This window comes from Oncorhynchus masou, chromosome 18 (genome assembly GCF_036934945.1).
Source record: "Oncorhynchus masou masou isolate Uvic2021 chromosome 18, UVic_Omas_1.1, whole genome shotgun sequence".
Lineage (NCBI taxonomy): Eukaryota > Metazoa > Chordata > Actinopteri > Salmoniformes > Salmonidae > Oncorhynchus > Oncorhynchus masou.
In genome coordinates this window covers 12071571-12086314 of record NC_088229.1, presented here as the reverse complement: position 1 = coordinate 12086314, position 14744 = coordinate 12071571, and the positions used below count along the sequence as shown (strand labels likewise).

General features: G+C 45.2%; 1 protein-coding gene and 1 long non-coding RNA gene across 3 annotated transcripts; one reads left to right on the top strand and one right to left on the bottom strand.

The window, feature by feature from the left end:
* The first annotated feature begins 24 nt into the window (after positions 1-24).
* On the top strand, positions 25-744 carry LOC135503975 (uncharacterized). Its single transcript, XR_010450044.1, has 3 exons — positions 25-113; positions 364-429; positions 520-744. It is a non-coding gene; the product is annotated as an uncharacterized LOC135503975 (long non-coding RNA).
* Positions 30-14614, bottom strand: LOC135503974 (integrin beta-7-like). Of its 2 annotated transcripts, XM_064922187.1 has the most exons (17): positions 14357-14614; positions 7225-7294; positions 7049-7128; positions 6630-6813; positions 5566-5736; positions 5059-5222; positions 4800-4880; positions 3232-3390; positions 3062-3157; positions 2852-2941; positions 2616-2756; positions 2196-2386; positions 1581-1819; positions 1147-1357; positions 674-858; positions 351-512; positions 30-158 (listed from the first exon to the last, which is right to left on the bottom strand). In XM_064922187.1, the coding sequence occupies exons 1-16, from the start codon at positions 14483-14485 to the stop codon at positions 373-375; spliced, it is 2331 nt and encodes a 776-aa protein (XP_064778259.1). In that variant the 5' UTR covers positions 14486-14614; the 3' UTR covers positions 30-158; positions 351-372. The 2 variants fall into 2 exon arrangements, with proteins under 2 accessions (XP_064778259.1, XP_064778260.1); XM_064922188.1 differs by lacking the exon at positions 3062-3157.
* Between the last annotated feature and the right edge of the window lie 130 nt (positions 14615-14744).

Genomic DNA, 14744 nt, shown 5'->3' with positions numbered 1-14744 from the left:
TATCATATCTCCTACAACAATTCAGCTGAGCCAAAATAGACCATATTACATTTGTTTTATTTTCCAAAGGTTGATGTCGCACAATCTGCATCTGGCTCCAACACATGCATATGGTGGGTGAATGTTGTCTTGGCCTCTTGGAACAGTGGATTTTGAGTCTGTAATAAATAAATAAAAAATGTAGGAAAAAAACACAAACCTAGCAACCCATCAACATAGTTTTTGTCCTTCAAAGGGTCAGCAAATGCCTCAAACTTTGAATCACACTCGTGCTGCCCTTTTCTACTTTTGACTGTGCTTTTGGATGGTGCATATTATAATTGTCCCTTTCTCTCTTTTCTTATACTCACGTCTTCCCAGCAGATATTTTCCTTATCCTTCAAGAAACCTTCTACGCTCCCGCTGGTAGGACACTTCTAACATCAGCCGGTAAATTATTATCATGATGACACCCAGTAAAACGATTCCTACAACTGCCTTCCCCATGTTGATAATCCATGGGTCAATCCCTCCTTTCAGGAATTGAGGAAGACACCACAAGACAAGAGACAAAAAATACACAATTTATTACCAAGGGGTGTTGCTTAGGATTGGCTTTGGATAATATACGGAAGTTCTCTATGGGGAAAATAAAGTTATTCTATAATTTACAGTTTGACAATATAAAACTTACTTGGAGTATCTGTGTAGTAGACAAAGATGTCACCAGTATTTATGAGGAGTTCCACATTAAAACGTACAGTATCATCCTGACAGGTGAATGATTGACTCCCATTGATGCGGATAGGCTTGGCAGAGCCACAGGGATGGTGACACACGTTTATGGCTGACTCATGTAACATGCAAGCAACACAGGCCCTAAAACACGCGCCAAGGAAAATGTTTTATTTGGTCCTTCGTACTCAAATATACAGTATATAGCAACCAACTAATAGTAATAGTGTGGAAACAAAACTGTAGCTAAAGTAATACGTTGCACATGTTGAAATGATCATGGACTAATATTTGGAAGATAAAATGTCCTATATAGCTCCATTGGTAAGAGTGCCATGGTTGTGGGGTCAATTCCCTCTGGGATTACATACAAGTTGCTTTGGATAAATGCATCTGCTATGTGGCATATATAGTACATCAGGTTTATCTCACCGGTATGTGTCACATGGTGCCAGGGGCTTGGTGCAGTGGCTGCCAAAGAAACCAGGGTGACAATGGCATTCATTACATTCACACTGTCCTCGGTGAGAACAGATTCCATCGTTACTGGTCTGGCACTGATCTGTGAGGGTAGAGCATTCACATGCAGGACCTGTGTAGTTGTGGAAACACTCACAGTTACCACAGTCACACCTCCCATTACCTGCAGAACAGACATATACACGGACAGAACACATACAGGGGCGTTAATAATCTCAATACAGACTGTACTAAAAACCCTCTCCAGCTCTTTTGAGCCAGATAGGATAATCATTTTCAGCATATTAAACTAAAGTGGTTGAGAAGAAAAAGCAGTGAAACCAGGTGATAAACACATTCTAAAGGACATTTTAAACACCCCTATTCTAAACCTAACTTCCCCTTACCGCCACAGATCATGTTGTTGTGACGGTTACAGCTAATGTCGTCACACTGGCAGTGTTGGCCCCTGTGTTGGCCCCAGCAGAGACATTGGCCACACACACAGCTCCCATGGCCGCTGCACAGTGGTGTGCCTGTGCTGTTTGCCTGTGCAGGTGAACACAGGGTCTCTAAGGCCAGACTGGTGTCTTTGTCCGGCTGTGTTTCACACTCACAACGCTGGCCTGTGTGTCCTGAATCACAGCTGTAAAACAACCATGGTCAAGTAGAGAGGAGATTCAGCAACTCTTGGAGGACAATGGAATTAAATAAAAAAGCTAATTTTCTGTTAAAAATAGAGCCAACGCATTTCAGCTTTTGGCCTTCACACAGTGATTCTATATGTCAAATGTATTCTCAAAGCACTTTTAACATCAACAGTTGTCACAAAGACCTTTGCAGCAACCCGGCCTAGACCCAAAGATCAAGGTTATTGGTTTCAACAAAGCACTGATGTCTGCACCACATCAATTTCAACCAACATACAGCAGCAAGATGATGAAATGTCCCTCTTCAATACACAACTTAATGCTGAAGATAGTGAAAATCAACACGGCTGTAAGTTGGGTGCCACTACCTACCTACAGATACCACAGTGGAATGTTCCATTGCCATGACACTGGGATGACTGTTCCTCGGAGTCCTGACAGTCACAGTCACACAGCGTCTCCACGGTAACCCTCAGCTCTTCATTGATACCCTGCACTTTGATGATGAAAGACTCTGTCTTGGACAGACAGCTCGAGCTGGTCACAGTAACTGTGAAATTGACCTATGCAGTAGAATGATCAATAAGGTTCATAAAAGCAGTTTTTTATTTGTCTGGTCCCCTGGGTCTCCACATGCTGTACCACATTTTTGTTACCTGTAGTGGATGACTAAGTGCAAACCTTGGCTTTTCTGAGTCAGTGTATTGACGGTGCTTTTTGAGTATACAGTTCACTGGGCATTATTAGAGGACGTTGCTACTGCCACAGTATTTAACCTGCCAGTTGCTTTACCTGTTGATTGGTTCTGACATCACTGCACTCCCCTCTGTCCTGCCCCTGAGCTAGCCTGTCATCACCACAGTGGGAGCTGTAGGAGACCCCCAGGCCTGGTGGGACGTCACTGTGCTCCAGGAGGATGGAGGACGATAGGTTCTGAGGAGGACATCAGTGGAAGAGGTCATCATGAACCTTTCAGTATAACTGAAATGCCATAGTTGGGTTTGTGCAGTAGGTATAAATAGACTCACGTTGCAGGCCTCAGAGATGAGCTGAACAACGTTGCTGGAGTCATCCTCCAGGAGGCCCACCACCGACTGGGGGATCATCTCACTGAGTGCCTGGGATGGGGGTTCAGAAAAGGAGTTTGATGGTCATGTTCATTAGGGCACACAGTAACCAAACGTTTTGGACATTGGCTAAGGGAGAAAACTCAAGTCTTCAGTAACTGAATTCCTTACCTCATAGTTTTGAATATGCTGGTCTGTCACTGCAAAGATCAGCCTGATGTTATTGGCTGATATGACCTGAGATAGGTGTCCAACTGAGGGATAGTCCTAAAATACATTTGTGTGGAGGTTGGTTTGTGAGAAGAGATAGCTTCCTAGGGACGGACATAGGGTTCACTCACATAAACGGTGTCCTTATTATAGAGCCCATTGCTATTCAGGTGGCATTTCCCGTCGTTAGGTTGGTAGATCCCAGCAAGCTTCCCATCACCTGCCAGGTGGAAGGTATCGTCTGAGGTGTAGACCAGGATACGAGTTGCATTACCCCAGCCAATGTCATCCTACAGACAGGTTGAGTGGAGGGTTTAAACTACATATACAGTACATACAATATTACAGTATATAGAAACAATGACTTAGACATTGTGCTGTCTAGGATTGACGGGCCGCCCCCAGGAAGTAAGGGTAGGAAACACATCCGCCACACTGATCCTCAACAAGGGGGCCCCTCAGGTGTGTGTGCTCAGTCCCCTTCTGTACTCCCTGTTCACTCACAACTCCAACACCATCATTAAGTTTGCTGATGACACAAAAGTGGTAGGCCTGATCACCGACAATGATGAGACAGCTTATAGGGAGGACCGTGTGGTAGGGACCGTGTGGTGCAAGGACAACAACAACCTCTCCCTCAACGTGATCAAGACTAAGAAGATGATCGTGGACTACAGGAAAATGAGGACCGTGCACACCCCCATTCTCATCAACAGGGCTGTTGTGGAGCAGGTTGAGAGCTTCAAGTTCCTTGGCATCCACATCACCAACAAACTAACATGGTCCAAGCACACCAAGACAGTCGTGAAGAGGGCACGACAAAACCTATTTCCCCTCAGGAGACTGAAAAGATTTGGCATGGGTCCTCAGATCCTCAAAAGGTTTTACAGCTGCACCATCGAGAGCATCCTGACGGGTTGCATCACTGCCTGGTATGGCAACTGCTCGGCCTCTGACCACAAGGCACTACAGAGTGTAGTGCGTACGGCCCAGTACATCACCGGGGCCAAGCTTCCTGCCATCCAGGACCTCTATACCAGGTGGTGTCAGAGGAAGGCCCTAAAAATTGTGAAAGACTCCAGCCACCCTAGTCAGATTGTTCTCTTTGCTACTGCACGGCGCGTGGTACCAGAGCGCCAAGACTTGGTCCAAGAGGGTTCTAAACAGCGTCTACCCCCAAGCCATAAGACTCCTGAACAGCTAATCAAATGGCTACCCAGACTATTTGCACCCCCCCCCCCACCCATACGCCGCTGCTACTGTCTGTTATTATCTATGCATAGCCACTTTAATAACCCTACCTGCATGTACATAATTACCACAATTACCTCGACAAACCGGTGCCCCCGACACATTGACTCTGTAACGGTACCCCCTGTATATAGCCCCGCTATTGTTATTTACTGCTGCTCTTTAATTACTTGTTTTTCTTATCTCTTACTTTTAAAAAATACAAATTTACCTGTTGAGGTCTACACCTGTTGTATTTGGTGCATGTGACAAATAAAATTAGATTTGATTTTATTTGACTTTATGTACAGTATGCTGTTCTATGTGATTAGACATACTTAGGCCAGGCCAGTGCATAAAGTCTCAATGAAGCTTATTTGCTGTTCTTTTCCACGGTTTTCTCTCTAACTCTATTTTCAAAATACAGTTCTGAGTTCTATTGAAACACCAGTCAGCCATTCGTTCTTACCTGACAGACAGCCACCTGCATGATGGCGTCAAAGCCTGACTCTGGGTTGTCTAGGTTACTGGAGATGCTCTGCTTGCTCACCTAAAGGCGTGACACAGAAGAGGAAATTATTAAAGGACTGACTTGTCAATACCTTGAACCAATGGCACAGGACAGAAGTAGAAGAAGGAAAATAAGACAAAAAGAAGAAGAAGAAGCCTGGAGTTGGAAGTGATGTTCTACAAGGAATTCAAAGTCGTAAGTAACTCTGCTGGCTCACCTTTCTCTCAAACTCTTCAACGTCCTCAGTGAGCTTCAGTACGTGTTTGAAGCTGAAGGCAGGCTGGCAGGGGCTCTTGTACCACTCGTTGCATGGGTTGGCCAGTTTGGCCTCCACTGTACTGACGTAGGGTTCCACCACCTTATCCACAAAGGAACCAAAGCCTGAGGGCGATAGAGAAACACTATGAGGGCTAGAGCTTTGACCCAAGTGTGAACCTCATCCCCAGGCTCAACTGCTGCAGCCGGCTGATGGATGAGATTAGCCGGAACCTGACAGGGATTGTCAACAGGTTCTGATCGGATCAGGCATAAACTTTCAGTTCAAATCAAAACTTTCCTCTGCATGAATTGGTTGAGTTGGGCCGATGGGTGAATTGTATGCTCTGTTCAAGGGTCATATAATCTTACCGGTTGACGTGAAGTGATGGAGCTGAGATGCACAGACACAAGAAGTTTGAGAGCAACACCTTCCAAAGCCCCATAATGGCTGGACAGTGACACTCACCTATTCTGACAGCACTGGTGATGTTCTTCATGGCAGTGGCCACCTCCCGTCCCAGGTTCCTAATGTTCTTCAGGTCATCTTTCATGGAGAAAGACTGGTCCATCAGGTAGTACAGGTCTATGGGATAAGCCTCTGCACGCCTGAACCTCACCTCAAATGACTGGGGCATGCCTGGGATTTAAACAGAAGAGGGTGATAAGAGGAAAAGTCATCAACCATCAAATGTGCATGTGATTGATCAAAGGAGCATTGATCAAACATAACATATTTTATACTTACTTAGGCCTTGGGCTATCAACAATCAATATCATATTGTATGAGATAGTAATATTAGCCTAAGATAAGTTATACTTGCAAAGTAAAATGTCCTCTGATTTCCCTATAATAATCAGTGGACCAATCAGTGGGGATAATGTGTAGAAGTTTAAATCCTCACCAGAACTGGTTGTTCTCTTGTTCTAATGACCTCATTTCAACCTGTCTTGTCCGCTGTCTACAGTCTTCACTGACTCAGGTGTGTGTGTGTGTGTGTGTGTGTGTGTGTGTGTGTGTGTGTGTGTGTGTGTGTGTGTGTGTGTGTGTGTGTGTGTGTGTGTGTGTGTGTGTGTGTGTGTGTGTGTGTGTGTGTGTGTGTGTGTGCGTGCCTGCCTGCCTGCCTGCCTGCCTGTGTGTGTGTTATTCCTCAGTCCCTACTCTCTTAGGAAAAATAAATTGCTATCTAGAACCAAAAAGAGTTCTTCAGCTGTCCCCATAGCAGAACCCTTTGAAGAACCCCTTTTGGTTCCAGGTAGAACCTATTTGGGTTCCTTGTATAAACCTTTCCATGGAGGGTTCTACATGGAACCTAAAATAGTTCTACATGTAACCAAAAAGTGTTCTCCTATGGGGAAAGCCGCAGAACCATTTTGGAATCCTTTTTTCTAAGAGTGTACCGACTCTAAGAGTGTGCCGACTCTAAGAGTGTGCCGACTCTAAGAGTGTACCGACTCTAAGAGTGTACCGACTCTAAGAGTGTGCCTTCCCAGGCTTCCGTGCGTCCATACGTGTAAGTCCTAAGGCCTCACCAACTCTTAGCTTAAGGTGGAGGTTCTGTGGCTCTAGCTGGACCCCAGTCCCCATTGGCTCCTCTGCCCTGCTCCGTATTGCAGGCTGGGGGTTCAGGACCTGTCCGTCAGAGCAGTGTCTCTTTCTCAGTGCCTCCTCCCTGTCACAGCGACGCTCGTCTGGCTCCCCTTGCGCCAGGAAACCCTGCAGGTCAGAGGTCAACAGAACACAACTTTGACAGACGGCTTGAAAGTTTCTGCTTGAATAGAGAGGCGTGGAAAGGATCTGTGGACTAATATGAATATTGTTGATACATACTGTATGTACATACTATGTTATTGCTATGGAGGTTTGTTTTGAGTGTAAGCCACACCAAAGTAATTCAAAGCCTGGTAGAATGTTCTCAACAAATGTAAAAAATAATAACAGATTGAGATACCTTCTGTTTACACCAGGCACAGCCAAGGCTTCTTAGACACTCAGTGCAGGTGGGCTTAGACAGGCATCTTCCATCCAGGCCTAGAGAGCATGGACACAGAGGCATGCAGTCTGTCTGTGAAAAACACACCCTTTCAGAGGATGGGTTCTCCATTCGCTATGTGCATCGCCACTTACCCATAGATCCTCTCAGCTCAGTGAAGTGTATCAGAAGAACCACCACAGCCAGCCACACCTTTCTCATTGTCTGCCCACACAGAGAGAGAGAGAGAGAGAGAGAGAGAGAGAGAGAGAGAGAGAGAGAAAGATAAGTTTTATTGTTTATTATCTATTTCACTTGCTTTGGCAATGTAAAAATATTATAGCCAGGACCACAAATACAAATCCCATCTAGACACTGTTGCCCTAGAGTACACAAAAAACGATACAGTACATACCTCGGCCTAAACATCAACACCACATTTAACTTCCACAAAGCTGTGAACGATCTGACAGACAAGGTAAGAAGGGCCTTCTACGCCATCAAAAGGGACATAAAATTTGACATACCAATTAGGATCTGGCAAAAAAATACTTGACTCTGTTATAGAACCCATTACCATTTATGGTTGTGAGGTCTGGGGTCCGCTCACCAACCAAGAATGGGACAAGCACCAAATTGAGACTCTGCATGCAGAATTCTGAACAAATATCCTCCGTGTCCAATGAAAAACACCAAATAATGCCTGCAGAGCAGAATTAGTCTGATACCCGCTATTTATCAACATCCAGAAAACAGCCGTTAAATTCTACAACCACCTAATAGGAAGTGATTCCAAAATATTCCATGACAAAGCCATCACCTACAGAGAGACAAACCTGGAGAAGAGCAAGCTGGCCCTGGGGCTTTGTTCACAAACACAAACAGAGCCCCAGAACAACACAATTAGACCCAACCAAATCATGAGAAAACAAAAAGATAATTACTTGACACATTAACAAAAAAACTGAGCAAACTAGATTGCTACTTGGCCCTAAACAGAGAGTACACTGTAGCAGAATACCTGACCCTGTGATTGACCCAAAATTAAGGATTAAATTGTCCCCCCGTCATCAATCTACACACAATACCCCATAATGACAAAGCAAAAACAGGTCGGGTTCCAGTCCGGGCTCTTTCACCTTACTGTGACATTTTTACTTACAAGCCCTTAACCAACAATGTAGTTTTAAGAAAAATCCCCCCCCCCAAACATTTTTTTTTATAATTATGAAAGAGCAATAAAATAACAATAGCAAAGCTTTATACGGGGGGAACCGGTACAGAGTCAGTGTGGAGGCTATATACAGGGGAACCGGTACAGAGTCAGTGTGGAGGCTATATACAGGGGGTACCGGTACAGAGTCAGTGTGGAGGCTATATACAGGGGAACCGGTACAGAGTCAGTGTGGAGGCTATATACAGGGGGAACCGGTTCAGAGTCAGTGTGGAGGCTATATACAGGGGCACCGGTACAGAGTCAGTGTGGAGGCGATATACAGGGGTACCGGTACAGAGTCAGTGTGGAGGCTATATACAGGGGCACCGGTACAGAGTCAGTGTGGAGGCTATATACAGGGGGTACCGGTACAGAGTCAGTGTGGAGGCTATATACAGGGGGTACTGGTACAGAGTCAATGTGGAGGCTATATACAGGGGGTACCGGTACAGAGTCAATGTGGAGGCTATATACAGGGGGTACCGGTACAGAGTCAATGTGGAGGCTATATACAGGGGGTACCGGTACAGAGTCAATGTGGAGGCTATATACAGGGGGTACCGGTACAGAGTCAATGTGGAGGCTATATACAGGGGGTACCGGTACAGAGTCAATGTGGAGGCTATATACAGGGGGTACCGGTACAGAGTCAATGTGGAGGCTATATTCAGGGGGTACGCGTACAGAGTCAATGTGGAGGCTATATACAGGGGGTACCGGTACAGAGTCAATGTGGAGGCTATATACAGGGGGTACCGGTACAGAGTCAATGTGGAGGCTATATACAGGGGTACCGGTACAGAGTCAGTGTGGAGGCTATATACAGGAGGTACCGGTACAGAGTCAATGTGGAGGCTATATACAGGGGGTACCGGTACAGAGTCAATGTGGAGACTATATACAGGGGGTACTGGTACAGAGTCAGTGTGGAGGCTATATACAGGGGTACCGGTACAGAGTCAATGTGGAGGCTATATACAGGGGTACCGGTACCGAGTCAGTGTGGAGGCTATATACAGGGGGTACCAGTTCAGAGTGAATGTGGAGGCTATATACAGGGGGTACCGGTACAGAGTCAGTGTGGAGGCTATATACAGGGGTACCGGTACAGAGTCAGTGTGGAGGCTATATACAGGGGGTACCGGTACAGAGTCAGTGTGGAGGCTATATACAGGGGTACCGGTACAGAGTCAATGTGGAGGCTATATACAGGGGGTACCGGTACAGAGACAATGTGGAGGCTATATACAGGGGTACCGGTACAGAGTCAATGTTTAGGCTATATACAGGGGTACCGGTACAGAGTCAATGTTTAGGCTATATACAGGGGTACTGGTACAGAGTCAATGTGGAGGCTATATACAGGGGTACCGGTACAGAGTCAATGTGGAGGCTATATACAGGGGTACCGGTACAGAGTCAATGTGGAGGCTATATACAGGGGTACCGGTACAGAGTCAATGTGGAGGCTATATACAGGGGTACTGGTACAGAGTCAATGTGGAGGCTATATACAGGGGTACCGGTACAGAGTCAATGTGGAGGCTATATACAGGGGGTACCGGTACAGAGTCAATGTGGAGGCAATATACAGGGGTACCGGTACAGAGTCAATGTTTAGGCTATATACAGGGGTACCGGTACAGAGTCAATGTTTAGGATATATACAGGGGTACTGGTACAGAGTCAATGTGGAGGCTATATACAGGGGTACTGGTACAGAGTCAATGTGGAGGCTATATACAGGGGTACCGGTACAGAGTCAATGTGGAGGCTATATACAGGGGTCCTGGTACAGAGTCAATGTGGAGGCTATATACAGGGGTACCGGTACAGAGTCAATGTGGAGGCTATATACAGGGGTCCTGGTACAGAGTCAATGTGGAGGCTATATACAGGGGCACTGGTACAGAGTCAATGTGGAGGCTATATACAGGGGCACTGGTACAGAGTCAATGTGGAGGCTATATACAGGGGTACCGGTACAGAGTCAATGTGGAGGCAATATACAGGGGTACCGGTACAGAGTCAATGTTTAGGCTATATACAGGGGTACCGGTACAGAGTCAATGTTTAGGCTATATACAGGGGTACTGGTACAGAGTCAATGTGGAGGCTATATACAGGGGTACTGGTACAGAGTCAATGTGGAGGCTATATACAGGGGTACTGGTACAGAGTCAATGTGGAGGCTATATACAGGGGTACCGGTACAGAGTCAATGTGGAGGCTATATACAGGGGTCCTGGTACAGAGTCAATGTGGAGGCTATATACAGGGGTACCGGTACAGAGTCAATGTGGAGGCTATATACAGGGGTCCTGGTACAGAGTCAATGTGGAGGCTATATACAGGGGGTACCGGTACAGAGTCAATGTGGAGGCTATATACAGGAGGTACCGGTACAGAGTCAATGTGGAGGCTATATACAGGGGTACCGGTACAGAGTCAATGTGGAGGCTATATACAGGAGGTACCGGTACAGAGTCAATGTGGAGGCTATATACAGGGGTCCTGGTACAGAGTCAATGTGGAGGCTATATACAGGAGGTACCGGTACAGAGTCAATGTGGAGGCTATATACAGGGGTACTGGTATAGAGTCAATGTGGAGGCTATATACAGGAGGTACCGGTACAGAGTCAATGTGGAGGCTATATACAGGGGGTACCGGTACAGAGTCAATGTGGAGGCTATATACAGGAGGTACCGGTACAGAGTCAATGTGGAGGCTATATACAGGGGGTACCGGTACAGAGTCAATGTGGAGGCTATATACAGGGGTACTGGTACAGAGTCAATGTGGAGGCTATATACAGGAGGTACCGGTACAGAGTCAATGTGGAGGCTATATACAGGGGGTACCGGTACAGAGTCAATGTGGAGGCTATATACAGGGGAAACCGGTACAGAGTCAATGTGGAGGCTATATACAGGGGGTACTGGTACAGAGTCAATGTGGAGGCTATATACAGGGGTACTGGTATAGAGTCAATGTGGAGGCTATATACAGAGTCAGAGTCAATGTGGAGGCTATATACAGGGGTCCTGGTACAGAGTCAATGTGGAGGCTATATACAGGGGGTACTGGTATAGAGTCAATGTGGAGGCTATATACAGGGGGTACCGGTACAGAGTCAATGTGGAGGCTATATACAGGAGGTACCGGTACAGAGTCAATGTGGAGGCTATATACAGGGGTACTGGTACAGAGTCAATGTGGAGGCTATATACAGGAGGTACCGGTACAGAGTCAATGTGGAGGCTATATACAGGGGTACTGGTACAGAGTCAATGTGGAGGCTATATACAGGAGGTACCGGTACAGAGTCAATGTGGAGGCTATATACAGGGGTATATATTCCTGTTGGAAGGTGAACCGTCGTCCCAGTCTGAGGTCCTGAGCGCTCTGGAGCAGGTTTTCATTAAGGATCTCTCTGTACTTTTCTCCATTCATCTTTCCCTTGGTCCTGACTTGTCTCCCAGTCCCTGCAGCTGAAAAACATCCCCACAGCATGATGCTGCCACCAACATGTTTCACCATAGGGATAGTGCCTGGTTTCCTCCTGACGTGACGCTTGGCATTCAGGCCAAAGAGTTCAATCTTTTTTTCATCAGACCAGGGAGTCTCAAATCAAATCAAATTTGATTTGTCACATGTGCCGGAAACAACAGTGAAATGCTTACTTTACAAGCCCTCAACCAACGATGCAGTTTTAAGAAAATACCTCAAATAAATAAAATAAATAAAAAATAAATGTATAATTAAAAAAAATATATATATATAAAACAAAAATAAATTTGATAAAAAACATATTTTTAAATTTCAATACATAAATAGATAAACAAAAAAAATGGTCTGAGAGTCCTTTAGGTGCTGTTTGTCAAACTCCAAGCGGGCAGTCATGTTTTTTTTTTTACTGAGGAGTGGCTTCCATCTGGCCACTCTACCATAAAGGCCTGATTGGTGGAGTGCTGCAGAGATGGTTGTCCTTCTGGAAGGTTCTCCCATCTCCACAGAGGAACTCTGGAGCGCTGTCAGATTGACCATCGGGTTCTTGGTCACCTCCCTGACAAAGGACTTTCTCCCCTGATTGCTCAGGAAGAGTCTTGGTGGTTCCAAATGTCTTCCATTTAAGAATGATGGAGGTCACCGTGTTCTTGGGGACCTTCAATGCTACAGAAATGTTTTGGTACCCTTCCCCAGATCTGTGCCTCGACACAATCCTGTCTCAGAGCTCTTTGGACAATTCCTTCAACCTCATTGATTGTTTTTGCTCTGACATGCACTGTCAACTGTGGGACCATATATAGACAGGTGTGTGCCTTTCCAAATCATGTCCAATCAATTGAATTTACAACAGGTGGTTTCTGATCAAGTTGTAGAAACAGCTCAAGGATGATAATTAGAAACAGGATGCACCTGAGCTCAATTTTGAGTTTCACACCAATTGGTCTGAATCCTTATGTAAATATGGTATATATATTTCTTTTTTTATACATTTGCAAAAATGTCTAAAAACATGTTTTCACTTCCTCATGACGGGGTGTTGTGTGTAGGTTTATGAGGGAAAAAATATATAAAATATTTTTTTTAAATGTGGGAAAATGGAAAGGAGTCTGAATACTTTCCGATACTTTGCACTATATTTCCCTCAGATTACACAGAGCCACAAAGAATTCGAAAACAAATCCAAATATGATAAACTCCCATATCTACTGGGTGAAATACCACCGTGTGCAATCACAGCAGCAAGATTTGTTACCTGTTGCCACAAGAAAAGGGCAACCAGTGAAGAACAAACACTATTGTAAATACAACCCATATTTATGTTTATTTATTTTCCCCTTTGTACATTAACTATTTGCACATCGTTACAACACTGTATATATACATACTATGACATTTGAAATGTCTTTATTCTTTTGGATCTTGTGTGTGTAATGTTTACTGTTCATTTTGTATTTATTATATATTTCACTTGCTTTGGCAATGTAAACACGTTTCCCATGTCAATAAAGCCCCTTGAATTGAATTGAGAGAGAGAGACCGACAGAGAGAGACAGAGACAGAGAGAGAGAGGTAGAGAGAGAGACACACACAGAGAGAGACAGAGACAGAGAGACACACAGAGAGTGACAGAGACAGAGAGAGAGGTAGAGAGAGAGAGACACAGAGAGAGAGAGACAGAGACAGAGAGAGAGGTAGAGAGAGAGACAGAGACAGAGAGAGACAGAGACAGAGAGAGAGGTAGAGAGAGAGAGACACACACAGAGAGACAGAGACAGAGAGAGAGACACACAGAGAGAGAGACAGAGACAGAGAGAGAGGTAGAGAGAGAGAGACACACAGAGAGAGACAGAGAGAGAGGTAGAGAGAGAGAGACACACAGAGAGAGACAGAGACAGAGAGAGAGACACAGAGAGAGAGACAGAGAGAGGTAGAGAGAGAGAGACACACAGAGAGAGACAGAGAGAGAGGTAGAGAGAGAGAGACACACAGAGAGAGAGGTAGAGAGAGAGAGACACAGAGAGAGACAGAGACAGAGAGAGGTAGAGAGAGAGAGACACAGAGAGAGAGAGGTGCTGTCTTCAACAGTTCTACACTCTTGTTATTCTAGTTTCAGTTCCTCTTCACAGAGAGAGGGTCACCACATTGTTTCAGATGCTACTCAGCATGATATACATTCATGTTGTTTGTTTAATGTACTTTTTCATAAAATATACCATTTTCAAAAATATATGAAAACAGTCCCAAAGACACTCTTTAGTGTTAGCAATATATTTACTAAGCAGCCAATTATTTTGTTTCCTACTCCTAACCAACACGATTTGACCAGTGAGCCCAAGTTTTCTTCAACTAAGAACAATTGAAAGGTTTGACAGACATGTTACGATCTCATACCTGAGAGCTTCTGAACAGGCCCATTAGTATGACAGGTCTGTCACCTGCTCTTGAGGTTTCATGAGTTCGATGATAAATAGCCCGGGTTACAGTAGTGTCCTTGTGACTTTTAGTCGGCTGGATTCGGACTTGAGTTGCACTTTAAGTCATAAAAATTACTGACAAACCTGGATGGCACCAACACATCCACTTCTCTGTCTCCCAGTTCTGGAATCTCCTTCTGCAAGGCAGGCTGGGGACATCAGGGACATCAGGGACATCAGGGACATCAGGGACTTCCCAGGTGAAGTGAACATTGAGGCACGGTCCTGACAACAGAGTACATCCTAATGGTAATGAATGTAAAGATACAGTACCAAGGTGACAGTAGAAGTAGGAGGGCATGGAGAAGGAATCCTGAGGTTAGGTTGTCTGTCTGATGGAGAGGTCCCTCTTTGACAAGTTTGGGTGAGATGTGAGAACACATGCAACTTTGGGTGCGTCCCTCCTTTGCATATCATCACGTTTAGCTTCTGAATGCTGAGTGAGTTCTCTATTTTGCAAGGCGGCCACCAG